The 27,412-nt window shown below is 39.7% G+C and overlaps 1 protein-coding gene across 3 annotated transcripts in view; it reads left to right on the plus strand.

Annotated features, from left to right (window-relative positions):
- The first annotated feature begins 1,574 nt into the window (after window positions 1–1,574).
- Window positions 1,575–27,412, plus strand: part of LOC136209400 (cyclin-J18) — a 33,189-nt gene continuing 7,351 nt past the window's right edge. Inside the window, exons 1-9 of one of the 3 annotated variants that reach the window (XM_066000852.1) lie at window positions 1,576–1,715; window positions 1,807–1,883; window positions 2,349–2,448; window positions 2,530–2,628; window positions 2,716–2,733; window positions 2,805–2,875; window positions 3,010–3,136; window positions 3,238–3,298; window positions 3,940–4,352. In XM_066000852.1, the coding sequence (XP_065856924.1) occupies window positions 1,644–1,715; window positions 1,807–1,883; window positions 2,349–2,448; window positions 2,530–2,628; window positions 2,716–2,733; window positions 2,805–2,875; window positions 3,010–3,136; window positions 3,238–3,298; window positions 3,940–4,139 (825 nt within the window). In that variant the 5' untranslated portion in view covers window positions 1,576–1,643 and the 3' untranslated portion in view covers window positions 4,140–4,352. Of the gene's footprint in view, window positions 1,716–1,806; window positions 1,884–2,348; window positions 2,449–2,529; window positions 2,629–2,715; window positions 2,734–2,804; window positions 2,876–3,009; window positions 3,137–3,237; window positions 3,299–3,939; window positions 4,353–27,412 lie in introns of those variants that run through there. The other 2 variants (XM_066000853.1, XM_066000854.1) reach the window with 2 other exon arrangements.

Raw genomic sequence — 27,412 nt, forward strand, 5'->3', positions numbered from 1 at the left:
TTTCAGGAATCCCCATGGGGATTTATACGGGGTCGGTGCGGGGATCCCCACAGGATGGATAAAGTAATCCCCGTCCCCATCCCCATTTCAGGTTTGGGAAAAAAATTCCTCCCGTCCCCGTCTCCATCCCCAATTTTTTCGGTTATTTCCCATCCCCGTCAGTTCGGATACCCGTGGTTTTCGAATAATCCCTATTCCATTGTCACCCCTACATAGAGGCGTGGATAACGTACATACATCCATATCTAATAAATGCTCAAAACATGTTTTCTTAAACATACCCAATTGTTTTGTTGATAATCTGGTCTTCACTTTCTTCATCACTTCTCAATCACCCTTTAGTGTGATTGATTCTTTTGTATTCAAGCTATATGGATACTTGAAAGTGATGCCTTTTGTACTATTATGACGTGAGACCCTCTTCCTCTTCTTTGAATCAGTAGATGGATCAACCTCCAACAAAATGTAACTCAAATTAGTCAAATAATGAAATAAAAAGACTTCGCGGTTCCGTTGTTTGCTTCGCGGTTTCTAAAATCACGAAGCAAATTAAGTGTAATTCCCTTTGCAGATGCTCATAGCTTCGCGGTTTTTGAGCATCTGTGAAGGGAAAACGAGTTCGAAAATATGAGTTTGCTTCACGGTTTTTCCTAATCTGTGAAGATTTAGCTTCACAGTTTGCAAAAAAACGCGAACAAATTCAGATTTGTGAACTCATTTTTCTGTGCAAAATGAACTCTTCACTACCATTTTGAACTATTTCTAAGTTTCATCTCGCAAAATATAGCTATAAACTAACGAAAAAACACAACAAAAGCCTAAACGCTAAACCAAACTCGTAAAAACAGAAAAACGATAAGTGAGACCCTAAAACCAAGTCAAAAAAGTATAAATGCAGTAGATACATACCTTCTTACCGCTTTTTTTCCATTGAAATCGAAGAGAATAAACTAGAAGAAGAAGGAGAAAGAAAACTGGAGTTCGCAGATGTTGAGAAACACAAGAAAAATCGAGTTTTCAGTTGAAGAGAGGAAGAAGAAAATAGAAAAAGCGTCTAAGTATTATATATATATATGATGCAAGCTATGGTTACTTTGATTTTCCCCATTGGATGATGAGATAGAAAATTAATCTAATTGTGGGAAAAAAAACAAAGTCACCATCTAATGTTGAGAAAAAACAAAGTAATGGTTACTTTGTAAAAAAAAAAACAATAGTGTCTCCCGTATATAGGTAGTTTCTAAATGAAAAGATATAATATGTTTTGTAATAATGGGTTTAAATATGTAAATCAGCATTCAATTTAGACAAGTTTTGCACTTTTTTTATAGGGAAAAGAAGGAAAAAACAAAATACCATAACAAGTTAGTCTGAGATTAGCCTAGAAAAGCTAACCCCAAGATTATCTTCCGAAAGTAAAGACAAAAGGAAATTAGGGGAGGAGACTAGAAAATTGAGACGTCCAAAGCCCTCTCATGTTTTCGACAGACCAGTCTTGCACTTTTCACTTAATAAGACGCTAAAAAAAAAAAAGAGACGCTAATCGAGCCACGTTACAAACAAAAATTGTAAAATAAAAGGAGAGCGACGCGTTCCCCAATTTCAAAATTCCCGCAAAAAATCTACATTTGCAGAAATTGAAGATGTGGAGGAACGATAGCTCCTTCTCCAATCTGCGGCTTCCAGCTCTTGAATTTCTAATTGAATCTGCTCCTGTCTCTATCTACACATATGTTTTCTTTTTTATTTTATACTGGCTTCCTCCCTATATTGATAGATTTTTTCTCTTTTTACTTAACTATTTAGCTGCTTGAAGTTACTCCAGTCGTCAAATACACTGCTTTGTCTCTATTCGCTCATCGATTCTGTGCATCTCTTTCCAGGTATTACTTTGCTTTCTTCTTGTTATTTTATTGATCGTTTCATACTCTCAATTGTGAAGGTCTGTTTTTTTTTTTTTAATCTTTGATACTCTTATCTATATTACAATTTTAAATTGATTGTTTCATGCGTGTTCCTAAAAAAGACCGAGGTTTATTCTGTGCTTTGAATCATAGGGCACTCTAAGTCAGTAAGCCTGCTTTTAGTTTTAGAGCATCAGTTTTCTATTTCATCTTTCATCTTCTTTTTTTGCATCATTGAAATTTTCAACTTGCAATCATGACAATGCATGTGAATATATGGTTTGTTGTGAATCAGATATTTATACAAGTAATATGTTTGGACTATTATACAACCCTATAAGAGTTGATTTATGTATTCTGTTTTATTTCTTTTTTTTTCTGGACTAGGGGTTTGGATTTTATTATTATTATTTATGCTATACTACCTTACATTTTGCTAAACAGATTTGTAGAAAGACTAAAAACAGAAAACTGGCTTTTGCAACCCATGAGAGAGAGCAATTTACAGTTATTTGCACTCATTTCTATATGGATTTCCAGCAAAGTAAGTAATCATGCTTTCAGTTCTAAACTATTGATTCTTTGTTAACTGCTGCACATGAGTAACCTTGCTCATATTCTTTAGATACATGATTCTCGTCCACTTTCTGTCCAACGTTTGAAGACCTTGGCTAACAAAAGCATCAAGGAACAACATTTTACTGCTCGAGACTTCTTGGATGCAGTAAGTTGGTTATCTTCTACTATGCTGTTCGAGCCTTTTTGCTCTATGTTGTCCTTAAATCAAGCAGTTAATTAGGCTATTCTTTAGGAGAGGATATTTTTGCAGGTAAATTTCATTGCAGTGTTGGGGTTTCTTGCACCACTTTAATTCAATTCAGATGATTATTCAATTTGAAGGTGTTGAATTATGAGATTGGGGCTGGAAATATTAGTTTTACGTTCCTTGAAGATCTTCTAGCTCAGTTTAGGTAACTGTCTTTGTAAGTGATCAAAGATGTCACTTATTCTTGTTCAAATGAATGAGTACTTAGCATCTAGCTTTAAGTGTTTTTTTTTTTTTTTTTTTTTTTTTTTTTTTTTTTTTTTGTATCTTTGTCTTCAGGGGAGTTGCTAAAGTTGGGGAACTTGTTGACGTTGAGGCATGCATGGATATCATGGATCTTCTCTATGAAAAAGAGGAAACAACAAATCTTTATAGTTCTCCTCATGCTCTTGCTGCATCCACCTTGGCATGTTATACTATTCTTTTCTAATTTTATTTTTTGTTATAGAAATTTACATATGTTTCTTATTCTTTCGGCAAGATGTAACTGAGAAAAATCTTTTCCAGGTTGCTTCATACGTTATTTCAGTCCCTAAACAGAGATGGGAGTTTCCTATTATTGCTTGGGGTAAGATTATTTCAAACCGCCTTTTTTCTTTTCTTTCCATTTAGATGTCTTTTCCCTCAGTTTTCTTTTTAACATGAACAGACAAGACAATGAATTTATCATGACAGACTGTTACCCGGCACTGGTCTCATATTTTCTAGTGTCCAAAACAACCTAGTGCTTTCTTTTAATAAAAATAAGATACAAATAAGAAAACAGATTTCAGATTCAATTTCTGGTATTAGATATTGTCACGATTATAGATAGGGATTATTTAGGTATTATTAGGTGGTTAATTATTTTTACATTAAGTTGTATTTAGCTTTAATAGATGTTATTTAGGAATATTTACGGCCGTGGGAAATTATAATTGCTGCCACCAATAGTTGTTATGCCTATTTAGAGGGAATTGCTATATTTCTTATTCTTATTTAAGGTAGGTTAGAATTAATAGGGTGATTTAAGGTAAGTTAGAATTATTAGAGCCATGAATTTAGGAGGTCATCTATACTTTCCTTTTCCTTTTCCTTTTTTCCTATTTAAGAGAATCACTTTGTACCAATTGATTAATGAAACCTTTATTTCTTTCTTCTAAATTCTTCTCTATATTCTTCTCTTTATTCTGTATTCTCATTCATTTTCTTCCTATTCTAAAATTCTAGTTCATCAGAACCCAAGTTCTGATATTGGTATGAGAGATTTCCTTCCTCCGGCCATCGAAGAAATTGATCGGCGATGGGAACTGATTTGCAAGGAGCAACAAGACTCTGATCAGCGATGGGAACTTCTTCGTGAGGAGCAACAAAACTCTCTTGAACAATTACGTAGATCTCTCTCATATCTGGCTCAAGTAATTTTATAAAGGAAAGGAATTTCAAATCTTGCTTTGGTTGACTCCCAACTGTTTGGTGTAATGCTCGTTAACAAAGAAGAGGAAACCTTCCAACCCACCTTCCAACTGTTCGATGAAATGCCTAAGAGGAAGATAGAGCTAGGCTAGTAGATTTCAAATTGCAAGAAAAAACTGAAGTTGTGCTGGAGCAGCCTTCGCTAAGTAGGCAGACCACTGATGTAATTGTTAATCAGGGACAGTTTGAAGCCTTTAAGCCTCAAAAGGAGAAGGTAAATCCCATCCTTACTGATTCTTATTTGATTAATAGTTTGAGACCTGAAAATAAATTTGAACCAAGTTCATATCAACCCATAGAACTCTATAATGATCCTAAGTTTCAGGACATCCATCTTAAGGATGTGATTGAGGCTCCTAAGCCAAATCCTACATTTAGATCTCCCCTAGCTCCAAAGCAAGGGCACCAAACTAACCATTCCTACACCATAACCTCTGCTTAAATAAATCCAACACCTGTAACAACTCAGAAACCTAACCCTACATTCACACCTCCATTAACTACTTCATCTTACACCCAAAACACCCCAATCAAACGGCAACTTCTGCCTGAAACCAATCTGATACTAGTGGCCAAACCCGAAAACTCCAGACACTACTATTTGGAGCAAATGTGAGCCCATCGGCTAGCCAAACAATTGGGCTTCCTTGTTCTCATAGTTATGCTCTTATTGGTTCTTCCTTGCCAAGGAGTGTGACTCCTAATGCTCAACTTGATGTTAAGGCTCTAAGCCCTTGCACTACTCCCATTAGACAAGGGAGACCTTATGCTTCTGCAAAAGGAGGTTTTAATGACTCAAAATTAATCACGGGTGTTTCCTTTGGCATGAACGAGTCTATAGATGTATCAGCTGTTTTAATTGGTATGAATTTGTCAATAAATGGTATTATTGATGGGAATTTTCTTCTACGGACATTTGGAAAAGTTGGGTCTGTTGCTAGAGTGAAGATGAAGTGGTCTGGAGCAACTAAAGAACGATGGCGACAGAGAAATTGTGGATTTGCTGCATTCATAAATCGAGCTGAAGGACAAATAGCAAAAGATGAAATGCAAGGAGTGGTTCTGAACGAAAATGAGTTAAAGATTGGGTGGGGTAAATTTGTGGCCCTTCCATCACTAACACTACCTCCTCCAACTTTAGGACATATGGCCATCAGGATTGATGAAGACATGCACTTGGTCTGGTCTCATCAAATGTATAAGGTAGAAAATTGTAAACAAGTTATGGGACATAACAATTTGGTGTATGAGAGGAGGAGTTCATTGCACACATATATTCTTCTTATTTTGGTTGCTATTCTTCGATTTGAGCTGTTTTTTGCTGCATGTGTTGGAAACATGGAAAATGCTTGGAAGGAAATGAGTGATATTGATCCTTCAATTCGTCACTATTTCATTTCAGGGCTCAAACCTGAATTACGTACAGCTGTGAGATCCCATGAACCTAAAGACATATACACAACAATTAAGCAAGCCAAATATTAGGAAACACATCTGTAAGAAGTCATGGAAATCATGAGACCTAAATCCAGTTTTAAGCCAACCACTACCCTATGAGTTTGGCAACCCAATCCTCTATCTGTTTATAAGCCAAACACAGCCAAACACTCAACCAAGTGCCCCTTACACCTCCTTACCTAAACCAACTCCACCAAAATAACTCACTTATAACACATCCTTTAAGAACATCCCTGAAGCTTGTTGGAAATTTTTTTCCAGGGCAACAATGTGCTGCTAAGAAGCTCAATGCTATGAATGTCGAGGAATTGCACCATGGAAAGGAGAATTGGGGGAGATAGAGGAATTGAAACAAGTGGAAGAAATCTCGGAGGAGTCTCTTGAAGAAGTTACACTCTCCATTCATGCCTTGGGAGGGGAGTTTCTGATAACACATTTAGATTGAAGTGGTTAATCAACAAAAAGTTAATTATGATCCTCATTGATAGTGGAAGCACTCATAGCTTCCTGGATCATAAATTGGCAGTTGCAGAAAAGTTGCCCTTAGTACATATTAACCCCGTAGCAGTCATTGTTGCTGATGGCAGACAACTTTTGGTTAACACTAGGTGTGATGATTGCTCGTGAACCATGCAAGGAACGAAGTTTTCCTTCCCATTGGGGACACTGGAATTGCAGGATTATGACATGATTCTTAGGTCAGATTGGATGAACACAACATACCCCAGTTACGTTTGATTTTGAATTTCACACGTTATTGATTCTTGTAATTATGGAGACAAACTTTGGAATCTAGAGGAGTGTAAGTTTAGCGGCGATAGGAATAGGGAGGCAGGGACAATCACCCTGGATGGGAGAGTTGTTCAGGGCTCGGATTGCTTCCAGTATTTAGGGTCTATTATTCAAACGGATGGAGAAGTGGACGGAGATGTTGCTCATAGATTAAATCTGGTTGGTCGAAGTGGAAGAGTGCTACGGGTTTTCTTTGTGACCTCGACGTGCCTAATAGATTGAAGGGAAAATTCTACCGCACGACAATTAGACCTGCATTGTTATATGGTTCGAAGTGTTGGGCAGTGAAACACTGTCACATTCATAAGATGTCGGTGGCGGAGACACGTATGTTGAGATGGATATGTGGTCATACGAGAAAAGATCGGGTGAATAATGAAATAATTAGGACAAAAGTAGGGGTTACATCTATTGAGAATAAAATGAGGGAAAACTGACTAAGGTGGTTTGGCCATGTAAAACGAAGAGCGCTTGATGCACCGGTTAGAAGGACTGAAGAGTGACAAAGGAATGCAATGGTGAGGGGTATGGGAAGACCTAAGCAAACTTGGAAGAGGGTGATCGAGAGTGATATGAGTTTGTTGGAGATTGAGGAAAATATGGCAGTGGATAGGACGGAGTGGAGGGAGAGAATTTTTGTCGCTGACACGACTTGATTTCACGATTTTGTATGATGGTTCATGTTAGCCGAAGGCTTTATTGTTGTTGTTGTTGTTGTTGATTCATTCTTGTAATTTTTGTAATGGTATTTCTACATTTTTGGTGTTACATACACATACATTTAATTACAACTAGCTAGTGATATTACCCTTAATGACAAGGAGACACCTTTACCCTACAAGTAGTCTAGACATCTACCTTACGGCAGCCTAGAGATACAACAACCTAGACAAATAGCAGCCTAAGTAGCCCTTGAGCATCTTTGGGCATGCTCTACATTAATCACACTTCCCTCAAGCTGGAGCATAGATATTAACTTGGTATATATATAATGAACCCGATTACCTGTATCAGTCAAAGTGGAGGTGGAGGTTGATGGTTGTTCTGCATCATAAGTTGCAGAGAGTTGCTGAAACCGAGCATACTCATCTGCACAAATAGTGACAGAGGACGGGATTGGTCTGATGCCACCTTGAGTTGCTATATTTGCAGATCTCGTAGGAGCATTCTGTCCCGAGTGCTGAGGCGGTTTACAATGCAATTTCCAACAATTTTTCTTAACATGCCCTTCTCCTCCACAATGATAGCAAGTACGAGGGGAACTACGGTTACCATTAGGAATAGGACTGTCTCCTCCTCTACCACCTGGACCGACATTGCATACGAATGCGACTGTGTCAGAGGACAATGTACCAAAAACCATTACGCCATCTTTACAGACGTTAAGTAAACAAGAATAGACTTCCGCAAAAGACGAGAGTGCCCCACTAGTCAACAATTGTGTACGAGCCATATCATACTCAAGACCTAAGCCCGCCAGAAAGCACTGAACAACAACTTGCTCCTTCTGAGCCTGCATCTGTTTCACATCAAACAGAATGGGAAACATATTGCTCTTTTATTCCTATGCCTGTTTCAGCTCAGTGTAGTATTGCAGAAGATGTCGATTTTTTTGCTCTGCACAATAAATCCTTAACAGTAACATATGAATCTGAGACATATCCTTTTTATTAGCATACAGAAACTCCAGATATTCTCACAATTCCTTAACAGTCTCACAATGAGTCATAACATCATCAACAATGGGATCAAGAGTGTTTTGAATTTGATTAAACAATTTATAATCCTCCACTAACCATTTCATTTGCGGTGGATGGAGGATTACTAGTTAAATGGTTTGCTAAGTCAACACTGTTGACAAACCTACAGATAGTGCGTTGCCACTTAGTATAGTTTTGACTCCCAAGTAATTTTCTATCCGTAATTTTAGAGGAGCCTAATGTGAGTTCAGTGACAATTTTCTTTTCATTTCCCTCTGCCATTGAACTAATTCAAAATGAGTAAGGTATTTTTTTTTTTTTTAATAGCAGCATTACAATGAAACACCCACAACCAAATAGTCAAAACCAACAACCAAGTACACTAAAGGAAAAGGCAAGAAGAAAGGAAGATTCAAGGGAGGACTTTCCCGACAAAGGTGAGCACACACGGTAGCTGGAAATGAAGTGTCGACGTCGGAAAGATAAGACGGAGCCGAGGAGGAGGCGCCACGTGCCGGCGCATGTGGGTGGAGGAAATGTTCGCCGGAGGCGTGTGAGCCTCACACATTGGTCAGATGGTGGCCGGATTTTGGGTAAATGCCGATCGGAGGCAGAGAAGAGGAATGGGATGGGTGGTGAGATAAGGTGACTACAGAAACTATTACAACGCAAGAGACTCAAGCTCTTAATAGAAATTGAAACTCTGGGAAATACTACCCAAAAACAAAAGCAAAAAAATCTTAGAACCTTAAGTTCTGATACCATGTAATTTCTGTAATGGTCTTTCTACATTTTTGGTGTGACATACACATACATTTATATACAACTAGCTAGTGATATTACCCTTAATGACAAGGAAACACCTTTACCCGCATTCTAGACATCTACCTTACAGTAGCCTAGACAAACAGCAACCTAAGTAGCCCTTGAGCAGCCTTGGACACGCTCTACATTAATTACAATTCACAAGGATAAGAAAGAGATAGCTCCAAAAGGAATAATTAAGGTGGTTAAATTGAAGACCATGACTTTGAAGTCCATCAACAACTTGGTCTCTAATGGGTGGAAAGGCGTGACATCAAGGTTCTTCCTCATATCTGTCACTCCAGTCGCAATAGAAGTCCACAAGGAGGATCCAGTTCCCAAGGTACCCCCTAAGTTTCAGTCACTGTTTCAAACACCTACCAAACTATCCCCAATAGAACACATGACCATTCAATACCACTTAAAAACTCCATAGACCTTTATTAATGTTAGACCATATCGGTACTCTCATTATCAAAAGAATGAAATTGAAAGGTTAGTCTCTGAACTGTTAGAAAATAGTGTCATATAGCCTAGTCAAAGTTCATATGCTTCTTCTGTCTTGTTAGTAAAAAAGAAAAAAGGATCCTGAAGGTTTTGTGTGGACTATAGGGAATTGAATAAGGCTACCATTAAGGATAAATTCCCAATCCCAAAATCATGCAATATTTAATTGATGAGTTAAATGGCAGCAAGGTGTTTTTTAAAATAGATCTTAGGGCTGGTTACCACCAAATCAAAATGAACCCTGATGAGTTTTTGGTTATGCCTTTTGGCTTAATGCCCCCGCCACGTTTCAGTCCTTAAAAAACACCATTTTGCCCTGTATCTAATGAAGTTAGTTCTCATATTCTTTGATGATATTTTGATCTTTAGTCCTAACGAAGAAGCTCATTACCAACATTTACAACTTGTTTCAATTACTTAACCAACATCAACTTTTTGCTAAAACATCTAAATGTGACTTTGGAGTTTGACATGTAGCCTACCTCGGCCATATTATCTCAGCAGAAGGTGTGTCTACAGATCCTGCCAAGATCTCAACAATGATCAGTTGGCCAAGGCCAATCTCTCTCAAAGGATTCAAGGGCTTATTAGGGTTGACAGGTTATTATCGCAGGTTTATCAAGAAATATCAATTCTGCTGGAGTGAATTGGGCACAACTGCTTTCACTAAACTTTAGGAAATCATGACCACAACTCCTGTTTTGGCACTTTCTAGTTTCCAGAAGCCTTTTGTTTTGGAGTGTGATGCTAGTGGTGTGGGCATCAGTGCAGTCCTTATGTAGCACGGAAGGCCAATTTGTTACTTATCCAAGACTTTAAGCCCTCGAAATCAAAGACTCTCAGCTTATGAGAGAGAGCTTCTCGCCATCCTTCAAGCATGCACCACATGGAGGCACTACCTCAAAAATGCTACATTCATCATAAAGACTGACTAGAGAGTATAAAACATCTATTGGATCAGAAACTGCATACATATCTGCAACATAAAGGGGTATCCAAGCTTCTGGTGTTAGACTACACTATCCAATGCAAGAAAGGGGTGGACAACAAGGTTGTTGATGCCTTGTCCAGGCAACAAGAAGAGGTAATTACTCCTACTGCTCACATTTTTTCCCTTTCTATGACAATTCCCTCTTGGATGTAAGACCTCAAACATTCCTATGTACGAGACACTACAGCTCAAACTCTTATAGAGCAGCTTATAGTTAACTCTTCCTCGCAATTTCCTTTCTCCTACTCCAACGGCTTGCTTAAGTACAAGGGTAGACTTTACATTGGGAATCAAACAAATTTAAAGGATCAAACCATTGTAGCTTGTTCAATTCCCCAATTGGAGGTCACTCTGGCATTAGGGGAACTTTGTCCAGATTGTAGTTCCATTTTCACTGGCCACATATGCTTCAATCGTTACTACTTGGGTCAATTTTTGCGACACTTGCCAAAGATGCAAGGCTGATCATGCAGCCCACCCTGGCCTGCTACAACCCCTCCCAATTCCAGCAGGCGTTTGGCAAGATATTGCCATGGATTTCATTGAGAAGCTCCCTCACTCAAATGGGTTTGATATTATTTTGGTAGTAGTGGATAGGTTCTCCAAGGGTGGACATTTCATTTCCTTATCCCACCCATTTAATGTTGCTACTGTTGCTAAAATATTCCTAGATAGTATTTTTCGTTTGCACGGCATGCCACGTATAATTGTCCCATATAAGGATCACATTTTCACTGGCATATTCTGAAAGTAGCTCATGAAGCTGTTAGGCACCCAGCTACACTTCATGAGTGCTTATCATCCTGAATAAGACAACCAATCCAAGAGGTTGAATGAATGCCTTAAGAATTACATCCTTAGCATGTGTTTCTTGCATTATAAGAAGTGGACTCTTGGCTTAGCCTTGTTGAGTACTGGTAATATAACTCTTCATACCACAACATCAAGATGAGTCCATTTCAAGCACTATATGGTACCACACCTGAACTACCGATTCTGCCTCTTCAATCAACGCCAGTAGAAGCCGTTAATTCCTTCCTTCAAGACCGCTCCAAGTTGAATTCTTATCTACTGGAATGTCTAACTACCGCACAGAATCGCATGAAACAGATAGCAGACAAGAAACGCAGTGACATGGAATTTCAAATTGGAGATTGGTGTACTTAAAGTTGCAAGCTTACAGGCAAACATCTTTAGCGTTGCAAAGTTCTATGAAGCTTTCGGCTAAGTATTATGGCCTATTTCCTATGATTGAGCGTGTGGGTAAGGTTGCCTATAAGCTACAGTTACCACCAGATTGTGGAATTCATAATGTATTTCATGTCTCCTTATTTAAGAAGAAGGTGAATCCCTCGCACTCTCCTACCATTACCCTTCCTCCTATCAAGGATGGTGAATTCTTCATTGAACTATTCAGGATCATCAACTCCAGGAACACATACTTGGACGGTGTTATCACACCTCAATTACTGGTGCAGTGGGTTGGAATGCCCAGTATTGATGCATTCTTGGGGACAAGAATGTGCTAAAGGAGGAGGTAGTGTCACATATAAGCAGAAGAATGACTAATCTAGCTATTTACCACTCTGTTAAATATTCTGGTATTTGCTTTATGATTTATGTTGATTTCTATTTTAGAGGTTCGTTTATCTTCCCTAAATAGTGGCTGCTATAGTGCAGTTGGTGTAACCGTTTCCTTTTGGCCCTATTCTCTATTTAAGCAGGTCACTATTTACTAGCTAGATATGCAAAGATTAATGAAATCATTCTTTTCTTAAATTCTTCTCTTCTCTCTCTCTCTCTCTACCTCACTCTTCTATTCTCTTTCATTCGTGATTATTCTCTTGTCAGAATCTCAGATCTGACATATTCTACTTCAATGAAATATATTCATATAGTTTTAGTCTATATGGGATCCCATGTGTTTTCATTGTATTCACATGGTTTGCCACATGGTATCAGAGCCTAGTTTGGCTTCATTTTCTGTCCTTGTGGGCAGAATTTCTGGGTTTGTATTTTTGGGTTGTTTTTTTCAGCATCACTGTCTCCCTTGTAAGTAGATAGTTTGGACCTAGGGCTCCAAGTCTCAGTTCATCTCACCGGATTGTCACCATTCCTCTTCCGCCGCCTTCGTCTCTTTGTTTTCCACCTGTTTGTGTGGTTAGTTTTCCGGAGAATCTCCTTTTGTGCAATGAAGTTTTGTTTGTCCTTTTCCAACGAAGCTTGATGTTCCGATGTCATCTCTCCTGTCCGATTTGTTCTTCTATGTTGCGTCTCCCGGATTATGTTTTATATTCCAAAGTATCTTGAGTTTCTTATTGAGTTGTATTGTCTTGAGGGGGAGTGTAATAATGTAAGCATGGTATGGGTCTGTCTAGGTATGGGATGTAGCTATCTAGGTAGTTTCCTTAATGTGTGTGTATATATATATATTCTCCTTGAATGAAATATATTCATATAGTTTTAGAGTACATGGTACTCATGTATTTCCAATGTATTCACATGGTCTGTAACATATCTGAATTATATAACTAAAAACTTTTGTGAAAGGGAAAAAGGGTGTGCCAAATTGGTCTTAGTTCATTGAAAGATTATGAGAGGTTTGGAGTCAATCCAAGACAATGAATTTGTTACGTATCAGCGTAAGAGTAAAGGGATCAAATAAGATATTTGCCTTCAAATTAGTTTAATTAGTTATCAGCATCTTTATTTGCTCTTATATGTATTTTTGGTTTCAATCTATTTCTGCTGAGTCATATTTGTCCTGTAGCTAGCTGTTAGAAAGGTATCATTCTATTTCTGCAGTGAGTCACATTTGTCCTGTAGCTAGTTGTTAGAAAGTTGTTTTTCCAGCTGGCACAACTGTGGAAATGGTACTATCTGTTGCATCAGGTAGTCCTTTCTTATTCTATAAATGTAGTGTCTTGTAAGGATGAAGGATCATTAAGAATATACAAATATCCTACTTATTCCTTTCTACTTCTGTCTATCTTTCTCCCTATTCTCCTATCTTTCCCTTTATTCCATTCTAATTCTATTTCTCAGAGCTATAATCTGACATTGGTATCAGAGACTCTTTCCTCCCTCCAACCCATGAATGGTCAGTAATACCAAAAGAGAAACCAGAGCAGCTAAAAAGAGAGCAAAAAGAGTTATGGAGGCCTTAGAACAACAAGTTAAGGAGCTCAATGCTAAATTCCAAGATGCACAAGCTGCTCAAGAACGAAGGTTAGATTCCATTTTGTTGGAGCAAAATCAACTTCGAAAAGACCAGATCGATTCTCATCAGGCCATGGAAGATCTGGTACAAAGATCCATTAACTCTCTAGCCAAACTCATTCAAGACAAACCTGAATCCTCACACCCTTTAAATCACACTCCCATCTCAGCTTTCCATCCTGAACGAGGCATTTTAGGCAGCGGTCCAACAATCATACAGGTACCTGAGCAGAGCACACCTAAGGGTCCCTATTTCAACAAGTTGCTACCCAAATGTGAGTTGCCTTCCTTTAATGGATCTGAAGTTGAAAACTGGGTTAGCAAAAGTTCCAAGTACTTTCAGCTGTTTGAGGTGCTTGCGGAGAAGAAGGTTGAATTGGCAGGAAGGACTCTATATGCAAGGAAAGGATGAGAGGTGGTTCAAGAATTGGATCCCTAGTCATCCAGGAGTCTCTTGGGAGCAGTTTGTAGAAGCAGTAGAGAAGAGGTTCCAAGAGACTGAGGTGAATGAAGTTGTGGAGCAGATGATGCAACTAAGGCAGACATCCACTGTGGCCTTGTATCAAGATCAGTATGAAGAGATGAAACTTAAACTAGAGAAAGAGCATCCTGAACTCACAGAAACCTTTTTCACTAAGGGATTCATAGTCGGTCTCAAACCTGAGATCAGAACTGCAGTAAAAACCCATGGGCCAACAGAGATCTATTCTGCCATTAAGCAAGCCAAATTCCAAGAGAATCATCTCAAGGAAATCTTAGAGGTGGTAAAACCCAAGCCTACTTTCAGATCTCCTCTTACTATCAAACCCTAGTCCTCCAATACATCCACCAGCAGAACACCTATTACAACTCAAACCACAACCTCACAGCTCACAAATACAGCCAAACCACCTGAAAATAAGCCTCTTATACCTTATAACCAACCCAAAAGGATTCCTGGAGCCTGCTACAAGTGTGGAGATCGTTACTTCCCTGGTCATCAATGCACTACCAAAAAGCTTTTGGCTATTACAGCAGGGGAAGAAACTGAAACCCAGGAAGCAGACACTGCAATTGAGGAGGAGGTCTTACCAATGGAGATGGAAGAGGAGCCTGAGCAGATGCTGGTCTCCATTAATGCCCTGGATGGAGGACTCTCAACCTCTACAATGAAGCTGAAAGGTATTCTTAATAAGAGACCTATTATGATTTTAATTGATAGTGGGAGTATCCACAGTTTTATAGATCATAAAGTTGCAAAGGAAACTAAATTACCCTTAGTTGAAGTCAAACCTGTAGCTGTAACAGTAGTAGATGGTAGACAGCTTACAGTTAATTCAAAGTGCAATGACTGCAACTGGTCTATGCAAAACACCAAATTTAGCTTTACTTTAAGGGTGATAGAGTTGGGTGATTATGATTTAATACTTGGCACTGACTGGATGAGGAGTCATACACCTGTCACCTTTGATTTTGCTAAGAACAGGCTGCTAGTATGCAAAGATGATAAACAAATTGAATTGAAGGGAATTAGTGATGAGATGAGTTTGAAAATGATGACCATAAAGTCAATGAATAAGTTGATGACTAAGGGTTGGAAGGGGGTAACCAGTAAATTGTTTTTGATGGCCCTGCAAGATAAAGTAGACATACCTACAACAACCAGCCTATCATTTCCCCACTCCCCTGCACCTATTCAGGATCTTTCACAAAAGCATAGCCATTTGTTTCAACCTCCCACATGTTGAAACACCTTTCCACAGGATTTTGATTTGACAAAATTAATTAAGTGAAATTAAATATTCTACAACACACTAAGTTTAAATGCTTTGATTTATTGTTACTAATGTGTTTGTTCAATGTTGAGTTTATAATTTATTATAAGATATAAAGATCATAAGGCTCAAGCCCTATATGGAAGTCAAAGCCCAAGTCAAACAAGCCCAAGATCACTCAGCCCGCGTATCTCCAAAACGCTGCCGTTGAAGTAATGAAACGCATGCTGAGCAAAGAAGGATCGAGAAGATCCACGTAGACAACTTCGGTATGAAGCTGCTGAGCTGTCTCGACAAAACGTACAAGACAGCCGCTGACCAGAAGACAGCTTCCAGACAAAGTATTTCCTCTTCGAGTAAAGATCAGAAGACACAGCAAGCTGTCTGGTTGACGTTACCCAAAATGGAGGAACATACTGTCACACTGACCGAAGAACAGAAGATGCTGGAATCTGATTGGCTAAGAGAACTGCTGACAGACTGAGTGAAAACGACCTGTAGCCGTTTCCCTCCAACGGTTATTTCGAAATTCGAAATAACCAGAAGCTCTCACAGCCCTCTATAAATAGAGCATTCAGAATCCACATTCGACAGAGAACTTTGAGCAAAAGCCGTTACGCTGATCAAACATACACAAAAGTTCTCCATCAAAAACAAAGCAAATTCTTACACTACAAGCTTATTCATTTGTGTAAAAGTCTAGAGTGATTGATCCTCAATCATCTAAGGTGTTCTAGCAATTGTTGTTTAGGACAAATCTTAATCATTTCTAGGAATAGAAAGGAGAGGCTGAGTACTCGGTTTTAAGTACTCAGCGGAGAGATTAGGATTGAGTAGAAGTATAGAGGAAGGTACTCTTGTCATACTCAATTGCTGATATTGTAAAAGGTTTGAGGCTCTACCTTTAAAGAGCTCAGTAGAGGATTTGAAATCTCGGAAGTGTTCCGGGGACAGGACGTAGGCTTGGAAGAAGCCGAACCTGGATAAATCTGCTGAGTGAAGTATTTCTAAACCTTAACTCCTTATTTATATTGCTTGCTTAAAACAAACTAAAACTGACCAAGTAAAAGAGGTCAAGCTGAGTTGTGCGCTGTCAACGAATTAGTTCAGGAATAGACTCCAAGTGCTATTTTCTGACCTAAGCAACGAAACTGACCTAGTCACTAGTTGACTAAGCCAGTGTCTTGTCGATTGTTCAGCGCCGCTGTCATATAATCTTTTCTTAAGAAAAAGAAATTTGCCCTAATCAATTAAAAAGGTCAAATAGTTCCTAACCCCCCCCCCCTTGGAACTATATTTGCAACCTTACAAGGGACCAACAAGTGGTATCAGAGCTTAAAAGCTCATTACTAAAGGTCTAACAACCTTGAGTTGATCTATACCATGGGCAAAAACAGCACTCGGTTTCTCCCTGGAAACCAGACAACTCAGATATTACCTGAGGGGTTGTCCATTACCAGGCCTCCCCTATTCTTCGGGTCAAACTATACATTTTGGAAGAATAGGATGAAGAACTTCATTCAAGCTACAAACATGAGTATCTGGCTATCTATAGTCCAAGGCCCGTTTGTACCTGTGAAAGTTGTTGCTGGCCAGTCAGTTGTTAAAGCTGAGGTTGAATGGACAGAGGATGATCTTAAGAAGCTTCAAAACCATGCTTCGGCTATCAATATGCTTCACTGTGCGCTCGATGCTGCAGAATATAACAAAATCTCAGGTTGTGAGTCGGCACAAGAGATCTGGAAGAAGCTGGAAGTCACCTACGAGGGAACAAACAAAGTAAAAGAATCCAAGGTGAATCAGCAGATGAGACTGTACGAGCTGTTCGAGATGAACAATGATGAGGGCATTTCAGACATGAACGCAAGGTTCACCAACATCATTAATGAGCTCAAGAGACTTGGGAAAATCTTCACTGAGGAAGAACAAGTCAAAAAGATACTCAGGAGTCTTCCAAAAGACTGGCAAGCAAAGAAGACAGCAGTTGAGGAAGCTCAGGATTTAACCACCTACAAATATGACGAACTCATCGGTTCATTGCTGACCCATGAGATATCCATGAAAAACTTTGAGGTGAAGGAAAAATCTGATGACAAGAAGCAGAAGTCACTTGTCATGAAGGCTGACTCCACTGACGGGAGTTCAACTGATGATGAGGAGATGACTATGTTCACAAGAAAGATGAAGAGGCTGTTCAGGAAGAACGACAAATATTCCAAAAAGCCTTACAAAAAGTTTGATAAGTATAAGGCTGACTCAAGCGACAGCAAATACAGAAAGGACAGCTCAAAGCCCATTACATGCTTTGAGTGCCACCAAGATAGCCATATTAAGTCAAACTGCCCCACGCTGAGGAAAGACAATAAAAGTGGGAAGAAGGCAATGGTGGCTAGTTGGAGTGACAGTGATGAATCTTCATCAACAGAAACTGAGGCCACCGAGTCAGCGAAGATATGCTTTATGGCTGACGAACTTGCTGAGCCATGCATTTCTGAGCATGCTGACCAATCTGATGAGTCAGATAATGAAGAGCAATCTAATGAGGTAATCTTACTCTCTCAACTCAGAAATGAAATGGGTAACGCCCTGAGTGATCTCTATACACTTGTTAAAAAGTGTAACAGGAAGATTAAAGCACTCAGCCGGCGCTGTGATGAAGTAGAAGAGGTCAAACTGAGTGACCTCAGATACCTTCTTCAAGACAACTCAGTTTTGCATGAAAATATGAAAATCATTCATGAGTCTGTCTCTGAAGTCCAGTCAGTTTCAAAGAAACTGAGGAAAGATGTCACAACCATTCAGAACCAATTAAAGGTTTCAAACAAAAACAATTTTCCGCTGAGAACTCAGTATCAAGGTACACAGTACCAAGGTACTCAGCAGAGACGAAATCCCCAGTGAAAAGTCCAATGTGACTTTTGTGGGAAGTTAGGACACACTACTAAAGTGTGCTGGCACGCTCAGCACTGGGGTGCTGACAAGTCAGTAAAAAATCCTAAACAGAAAGTCAGTTGTGACTTCTGTGGAAAGAATGGCCATACTGTCCATGTATGTCGCCATAAAATAAAATATGATGCTATACCTGTTGCACCTAACAAGTCAGGACCCAAAAAGAATTGGGTACCTAAAAGTAACTAGTTACAATGCAGGTAAGCCTGAGATGTGCCGAGAAGTCAAAGATGTGGTATATTGACAGCGCATGCTCAAGGCATATGACGGGTGATGAAACTCAGTTCATCACGTTTGAACGTAAACGAGGAGGGAGTGTAAGTTTTGGAGACAACAAGAAGGGTAAGATAGTAGGCTCAGGAATCATCGGAGGTAACCCTACTATTGAATCTGTCTCCCTAGTCAGCGGACTCAAATATAACTTACTCAGCGTAGCTCAGCTATGTGACAATGGGAGAAAAGTTATATTTGATACTACTGGATGTAAAATATACGAGGGTAAAACTAATGAGTTAATTTTAACTGCCCCTCGGATAGATAATGTCTTTATGCTAGACTTAGAGAAAAAGTTTTCAAAAACTGTGCTTAGTAACAAAGGAAGAAAATTTCTGGCTATGGCACAGGAGACTTGGTCATGTAAGCATGGACCTCCTGGCCAAATTAGCAAGAAAGCAATTGGTTGAGGGACTGCCTGAACTTAAATTTCAAAAAGATCAATTATGCCATGCTTGCCAAGCTGGAAAACAAACCAAGCAATCTTTTCACAGTAAAAACATTGTCTCAACTAAGGATGAGACCTTTGAGACATTTTCAAACTTGGTTAGAAAAATTGAAAATGAGAAAGACCTAAAATTAGCTCATATCCGTAGTGATAACGGTGGAGAATTAAAAAACCAAAAGTTTGTTGAATTCTGTGAAGTCAGCGGCATTGACCACAATTTCTCTGCTCCTAGAACGCCTCAGCAAAATGGGGTTGTTGAAAGGAAGAACAGAACTCTGGTTGAGATTGCCAGGACAATGCTGGATGAGCATAGGCTTCCAAAGTATTTTTGGGGAGAAGCTGTTAACACAGCATGCTATATTCTGAATAGGGCTCTAGTTAGACCTATACTTAAGAAAACCCCTTATGAACTTTGGAAAGGACGAAAGCCCAACATTGGATACTTTCGTGCCTTTGGCTGTAGATGCTTTATTTTAAATACCAAAGATAGCTTAGCCAAATTTGATTCAAAAGCTGATGAGGCTATCTTTCTAGTATTAGAAGAATCTATACATGTGCAATTCGATGAAACTGACCCTGCAGGAAGATACCAGCCGCTGATAGAAGATGAACCAAACTCAGCACCTGCTGATCAAGAACCAGCTACTGAGTCCTTCACAAAACGGCTGACCAAAAGTAAGAGTGAACCTAAGATTACTTTCACTGACCAATCTACTTCTGCAGAGAATGTTGAAACACAGATAGAACAAGACATAAATCTACCCAAGGAGATAAGAGTCCCAAGAGGGCATTCAGAAAATGCAATTCTTGACTCAGCTGGAAATACGCTGATGACAAGAAATCAACTAAGGAAGTATCTCGGCAATGTAGCTTTTGTCTCAGTACAGGAGCCGAAGAACTTTGCCGAAGCTGAGGATGACGAATTCTGGATGAATGCCATGCAAGAGGAACTCAATCAGTTCAGGAGGAATAATGTGTGGGAGCTAGTGCCACATCCTAGGAGCCAAAAGACCATTGGAACGAGATGGGTCTTCAGGAACAAGCTGGATGAACAAGGAAACGTAGTCAGAAACAAGGCAAGACTTGTAGCTCAGGGCTACAGTCAGCAAGAAGGTATTGACTACGGTGAGACCTTTGCCCCAGTGGCAAGGCTAGAAGCAATTAGGATTTTATGTGCATATGCATCGTATATGAATTTTAAACTGTTTCAAATGGATGTTAAAAGTGCATTTCTTAATGGAGTAATAAACGAGGAGGTCTATGTCAATCAGCCTCCAGGGTTTGAGGATTCTAAGTTCCCAAACCACGTTTACAAACTCAAAAAGGCTCTGTATGGCCTCAAGCAAGCACCACGTGCTTGGTATGAGAGGCTGACCAACTTCTTACTGACTAGAGATTATGTCAGGGGTCAAGCTGATACAACCTTATTCATTAAGAGAAAGGGTAAAGATACCCTGCTGGCACAAATATATGTAGATGACATTATATTTGGTGCTACTAATGAATCTATGTGCAAGGAATTTAGCAAACAAATGCAGACTGTATTCGAAATGTCAATGATGGGAGAACTCAACTTCTTCCTCGGACTTCAAATTAAACAAGGAAAGAATGGCATATTCATCAGTCAGGCTAAATATGTCAAGAAGATATTGAAGAAATATGAACTAGAACATTGTAAGCCAATATCCACTCCTATGGGCACTGACACTGTCCTCTGTGCTGATGAAAATGGTAAGTCAGTAGACAGCAAGTTATACCGAGGTATGATTGGCTTTTTACTTTACTTAACAGCAAGTAGGCCGGACATTCAGTTCTCAGTATGTTATTGTGCTAGATATCAGGCTAACCCTAAGGAATCCCATTACATAGCTGTAAAAAGGATCCTTAGATATTTGCAAAGCTCAGTTAATGCAGGTTTGTGGTATCCAAATACTCATGATTTTACACTCATTGGATACACTGACGCTGACTATGGCCGAGACAAGCTGGAAAGAAAAAGCACATCTGGAGGATGCCATTTCCTAGGAAGTTGTCTTGTATCTTGGTTCAGCAAGAAGCAGGCGTCAGTAGCCCTGTCCACAACTGAAGCTGAGTACATTGCTGCTGGAAACCGTGTTGCTCAAGTCCTATGGATTAAGCAACAGCTTGAAGATTATGGTGTTCAAACAAAGACAATTGAAGTCAAATGCGACAACAAAAGTGCAATTGACCTCTCAAAGAACTCAATCCAGCACAGCAGGATGAAGCATGTCAGCATAAGGCATCACTTCATCAGAGATCATGTACTCAAGAAAGAAATTAAGCTGACTTATGTGCCAACAGATGAGCAGCTTGCTGATATCTTTACAAAGCCTCTAGCACGAGAGCAATTTAGCATACTGAGAGAAGTCATTGGTATGTTTAATCTACTGTCTTAAATTCCTAAGTAAAAATGTGATATGATGCACTATGAATGAGTGATACCATGCTGTGTGTCTAAAGATTGTATTCAAAATCACATGCCTAGAAATAAATGCACACTGAGTGAGTTATCTCATGCCGAGTAACTAAACCTCTATAACTATCCGTTGAACAAAACTGACTACTCAGAATACGAAACGTTTATACTAACAAACGCTGAGTAAAGGTAATCATTTGCATTTAATGCAACCGCACGCGTAATGACACCTGTACTGCGCATGCGCCGAATACGTCTTAAAAGTGTCATAAATGTCAGGGTTTTCTGCCGATTGGACAACCTAAGGGCAAAACCGACCTAAATTCAAACGCAAACCTAAGTTAAAAATCTATAAATAGTAGGTATTTTCCCACTACCACTCTCCACGCATACTGAACTTTAGAAAGCTTCAGATTTTCCTTAAGCACTTAAGAGCCTCAGAACTTCAAAAATGTCCTTCAACAAAAGTACCTTCTCTCCAACCCTAAAATCCACTGATCAGGCTGGTCCTTCAACTAGCATGGTAAGAAGGATGATCAAAGTACACTCTTGGGCCAAGAGTCAAGAAGTACTAAGGAGCCGATACTTTCCTTCTGGCTTCGTCTCTTCTGAGAAACCATTCTGTGAATGGATAGAAAAGAACAAATGGAAAGGTCTCTTCTCTCTTTCCGGACAAACCTATCCCACGATAGTGAGAGAATTCTACTCCAACCTGCACGTTGATGCAGATGACTCCGACTACTTAGAGACCACAGTTAAAGGTCAAAAGATAGTGATCACTCCTGATTATCTAGCAACACTGCTGGAAATACCAAACACAGGAATACAGTTCAGGACAACAAAGGAGCCCATACCAAAAGCCATCGCAGAAAAGATGAAGGGGTTCTGTAAACCCAGAGACTACAAAGGAGAAGTACCCAGCACCTGCATGGGCAAAAATCAGAAGATGGTCCATTTCATGCTGACCAACTTCATCTTTCCTAAACTCAGCTCACCCTCATCCGCCTCCACCTTTGAACAATGCTTCATCTGGCACATGCTGACCAGCACTCCATTCAATCTTCCTGTCTTTTTGGTCGGAGCTTTTCAACGAAGTGGAAGGAAGCTCCGTTTGGGTTCTCTCATCACCAAGATAATACAGGACAAGAATATAGAAACTGTAGGTGAAATAAGTTCATCAGGAAGTGTTATCACTGCAGGTCTGCTGAATGGACTATCACATAGTCAACCCCTGAAAGGATATGACGGAAATGGAAGCACTGAGAAGGAGGATATTATGGCTGAGACTGAGCAACCCATTGGAGAAATGGAAAATCTAACAGATCTGGATGATGCTATAGCTCATGTTATGGCTGAAACTGCTCAAACTAATGAGGGTACAGAACCAACAGATGAACCTCAAACTGAGTATACTTCTACTGTGCCATCTGAGATTGCTCAAACTGAGAAGAAGAAGAAAAAGGGAACCTGCTCGAAGGATATTCGTACTGTCCCAAGAAAGGTAAGGCTAATGGAAAGAAACAAGAAGAAAGCTGATCAGGACCTAGCTGAGTCAGCTCAGAAGAAAATGAGAACAGAAGAAGAAACTGCCGCTGAGCCCAACATTACTCAAGGGAGGTCTCCACAAAAACAAGCCTCTGTTCCTCAAAGTGAGAAACAAGCCAAAACCCCTGCTAGTCCAAAAGAAGCTCAACTCCCATCTCAAAGCAACTCAGCATCTGAAGTCAACACACCCCGTAGTCCTGTTGCTACTCAAGGCACTCAGTGCGAGCCCACTCCTGCCAAATTTGCACACCTAGGTGCTACTGAATCAGGACGGCGTGTCATTGCCTCAGCTAACAATCTGCTTCAAGAACAAGTCATCCTCCACCAAACCATGACCAGTCCTCTCATCCACCTGTAACTCACCAAATTCTGCGTGAAATCCATGACTTGATCAACCACTTCTCTTCGGTTCAGAGTTAGAAGTTAACTCTAAGTTAGAAACTAGAGAGTTAGAAGTTAGGAAGAAGAATTTTTATGCCTTGTCCTTATCCTTTTTTTTAAAAAAAATTCAATATGCCTAACTTCTGTTATTTTTGGAATACTTGCATTACTATTTAACTATTAGTTATCCGTCCTTCAAATGCTAAGTATTATATGAAATGCATGCTGCGTATAAAAATTAATGTTTGAACTTGTCTAATATAAACCATTGAACAAATAAATTACTCAGCGCTCTGTCACTATACATTACTTCCGCTGAATACTGAGTAAAATAGAATATGTCTCATAAGCTGACCTATACCTGAAAACTGACCTTAGACTTATTCAATTAAACCTTAGAATGTTTAGAATAAAACTAAGTCAGTAGCTCAGCCCTGACGGGGGAGTTCACTTAATCAAAAAGGTCAACTATCATGGGGGAGCTCAACGCTGAGTTCTTTGCTGATTAGTTTTGCCAACATCAAAATGGGGGAGTTTGTTGAAACACCTTTCCACAGGATTTTGATTTGACAAAATTAATTAAGTGAAATTAAATATTCTACAACACACTAAGTTTAAATACTTTGATTTATTGTTACTAATGTGTTTGTTCAATGTTGAGTTTATAATTTATTATAAGATATAAAGATCATAAGGCTCAAGCCCTATATGGAAGTCAAAGCCCAAGTCAAACAAGCCCAAGATCACTCAGCCCGCGTATCTCCAAAACGCTGCCGTTGAAGTAATGAAACGCATGCTGAGAAAAGAAGGATCGAGAAGATCCACGTAGACAACTTCGGTATGAAGCTGCTGAGCTGTCTCGACAAAACGTACAAGACAGCCGCTGACCACAAGACAGCTTCCAGACAAAGTATTTCCTCTTCGAGTAAAGATCAGAAGACACAGCAAGCTGTCTGGTTGACGTTACCCAAAATGGAGGAACATACTGTCACACTGACCGAAGAACAGAAGATGCTGGAATCTGATTGGCTAAGAGAACTGCTGACAGACTGAGTGAAAACGACCTGTAGCCGTTTCCCTCCAACGGTTATTTCGAAATTCGAAATAACCAGAAGCTCTCACAGCCCTCTATAAATAGAGCATTCAGAATCCACATTCGACAGAGAACTTTGAGCAAAAGCCGTTACGCTGATCAAACATATACAAAAGTTCTCCATCAAAAGCAAAGCAAATTCTTACACTACAAGTTTATTCATTTGTGTAAAAGTCTAGAGTGATTGATCCTCAATCATCTAAGGTGTTCTAGCAATTGTTGTTTAGGACAAATCTTAATCATTTCTAGGAATAGAAAGGAGAGGCTGAGTACTCGGTTTTAAGTACTCAGCGGAGAGATTAGGATTGAGTAGAAGTATAGAGGAAGGTACTCTTGTCATACTCAATTGCTGATATTGTAAAAGGTTTGAGGCTCTACCTTTAAAGAGCTCAGTAGAGGATTTGAAATCTTGGAAGTGTTCCGGGGACAGGACGTAGGCTTGGAAGAAGCCGAACCTGGATAAATCTGCTGAGTGAAGTATTTCTAAACCTTAACTCCTTATTTATATTGCTTGCTTAAAACAAACTAAAACTGACCAAGTAAAAGAGGTCAAGCTGAGTTGTGCGCTGTCAACGAATTAGTTCAGGAATAGACTCCAAGTGCTATTTCCTGACCTAAGCAACGAAACTGACCTAGTCACTAGTTGACTAAGCCAGTGTCTTGTCGATTGTTCAGCGCCGCTGTCATATAATCTTTTCTTAAGAAAAAGAAATTTGCCCTAATCAATTAAAAAGGTCAAATAGTTCCTAACCCCCCCCCCCCTTTTGGAACTATATTTGCAACCTTACAAGGGACCAACACCACAGTCTTACCTCCAAAAAACGAGTTCATGATCACTCAATACCTCTCAAACAGTCCACAGACCCTGTCAATGTCAGACCCTATCGCTATTCCCATCACCAAAAGAATGAGATAGAGCGCTTAGTGGAGGAAATGTTGGAGAGCGGGGTTATTAGGCCAAGCAATAGCCCTTGTGCTTCTCCAATGTTACTAGTTAAGAAAAAGGATGGAAGTTGGAGATTCTGTGTCGATTTTCGAGAGTTGAACAAGGCCACAATAAAAGATAAATTCCCCATTCCAATAATCCAAGAACTAATAAATGAGCTCCAAGGGGCCACCATATTTTCTAAAATACACTTGAGGGTTGGTTATCATCAAATAAGGATGAAAGAGGAAGACATCTTCAAAACTGCATTTAGAACCCATTCGGGCCATTATGAGTTCTTGGTAATGCCGTTTGGCCTCACCAATGCACCTGCTTCCTTTCAATCCCTTATGAACAACATTTTCAAACCTTATCTGAGGAAATTTGTCCTAGTCTTCTTTGATGACATCCTCATCTATAGCCCTGACCTGAAAACACACTTATCTCATTTAAAGCTTGTTTTTGAGCTGCTCACTACACACCAACTCTTTGCTAAAGCTTCTAAGTGTGAATTTGGGGTGCCACAGATCTCATACCTTGGCCATATCATTTCAGCAGCTGGTGTGTCCACTGACCCTGAAAAAGTAGCAGCAATGGTGCAATGGCCTCTTCCTAGCACTCTTAAAGGGCTCAGGGGATTTTTGGGGCTCATAGGGTACTACCGTAGGTTCATTAATGGTTATGGCAGTATTTGCAAGCCATTAACTGAACTTCTTAAGAAGGATAAATTTCTGTGGACTGATACAGCCACTCAGGCCTTTGAACAACTCAAAAAGCTTATGACACAGGCCCTGTGTTAGCTTTACCTGACTTTGCTTTGCCTTTCACTATTGAGTGTGATGCTAGTGATTGTGGCATAGGGGCTGTTCTAATGCAAAATCAGAAGCCCTTATGTTTCTTATCTAAAGGACTTTGCCCAAGAAATCAAAAGCTCTCTGCATATGAGAGAGAGTTTCTTGCAGTTCTGCATGCAGTCACCACTTGGAGACCTTATTTGGAGCAATCTACCTTTATCATCAAAACTGACCAGGAGAGCATCAAGCACTTATTAGAGCTGCGTTTGCACACTTCTTTACAACATAAAGGTATCTCTAAATTGCTTGGCCTAGACTATACAATTCAGTACAAAAAGGGGGTGGAAAATAGGGTGGCAGATGCACTTTCTAGGCAATTTGAGGATCAAGCGGACTCTAATTCACAACTTATTGCTATTACTACGGTGGTTCCCACTTGGTTAGAGGACATCCAGGCCTCTTATCTTAATGATCCTCATGCTACTCAACTTCTGCAGCAGCTGGCAGTTCAAGGAAACTCAAGAGGTAATTATACTTTGGACAAGGGTCTTCTCAAGTTCAAGTCCAGACTCTACATTGGTGGCACCACAGAATTGCGCAGTAAGCTGATAGCTGTCTGTCACAACTCCCCACTGGGAGGTCATTCTGGTATCAAGGGAACTCTCACCAAGCTCCAACAAAGTTTTTATTGGCCTTCTATGCCAGTATCTGTCACTAAATGGGTGGCTCAATGTGACACTTGCCAGCGTTGTAAATCTGATCTTGCACCATATCCAGGGTTGCTTCAACCCCTTCCCATTCCAGAAGCTGCCTGGAAGGATATTGCAATGGATTTTGTGGAAGGCTTGCCTAAATCTGCAGGGTATGACTCGATTTTTGTGGTTGTTGACAGATTTTCTAAAATGGGCCACTTCTTACCCTTGACTCATCCTTATTCTGCTCCTGTGGTGGCTAAGTGTTTTCTTGACAATGTTTTTAAGCTACATGGCATGCCTAGGAGTATAGTCTCTGACAGGGATCGAATTTTCACTGGCATATTTTGGAAGGAATTGATGAAGTTATTGGGAACACAACTGCTCTTTAGTAGTGCATATCACCCTTAATCTGATGGACAGACGGAACGCCTCAATCAGTGCTTGGAGGGGTATCTTCGCAGT

Source organism: Euphorbia lathyris, chromosome 10 (assembly GCF_963576675.1).
Source record: "Euphorbia lathyris chromosome 10, ddEupLath1.1, whole genome shotgun sequence".
Lineage (NCBI taxonomy): Eukaryota > Viridiplantae > Streptophyta > Magnoliopsida > Malpighiales > Euphorbiaceae > Euphorbia > Euphorbia lathyris.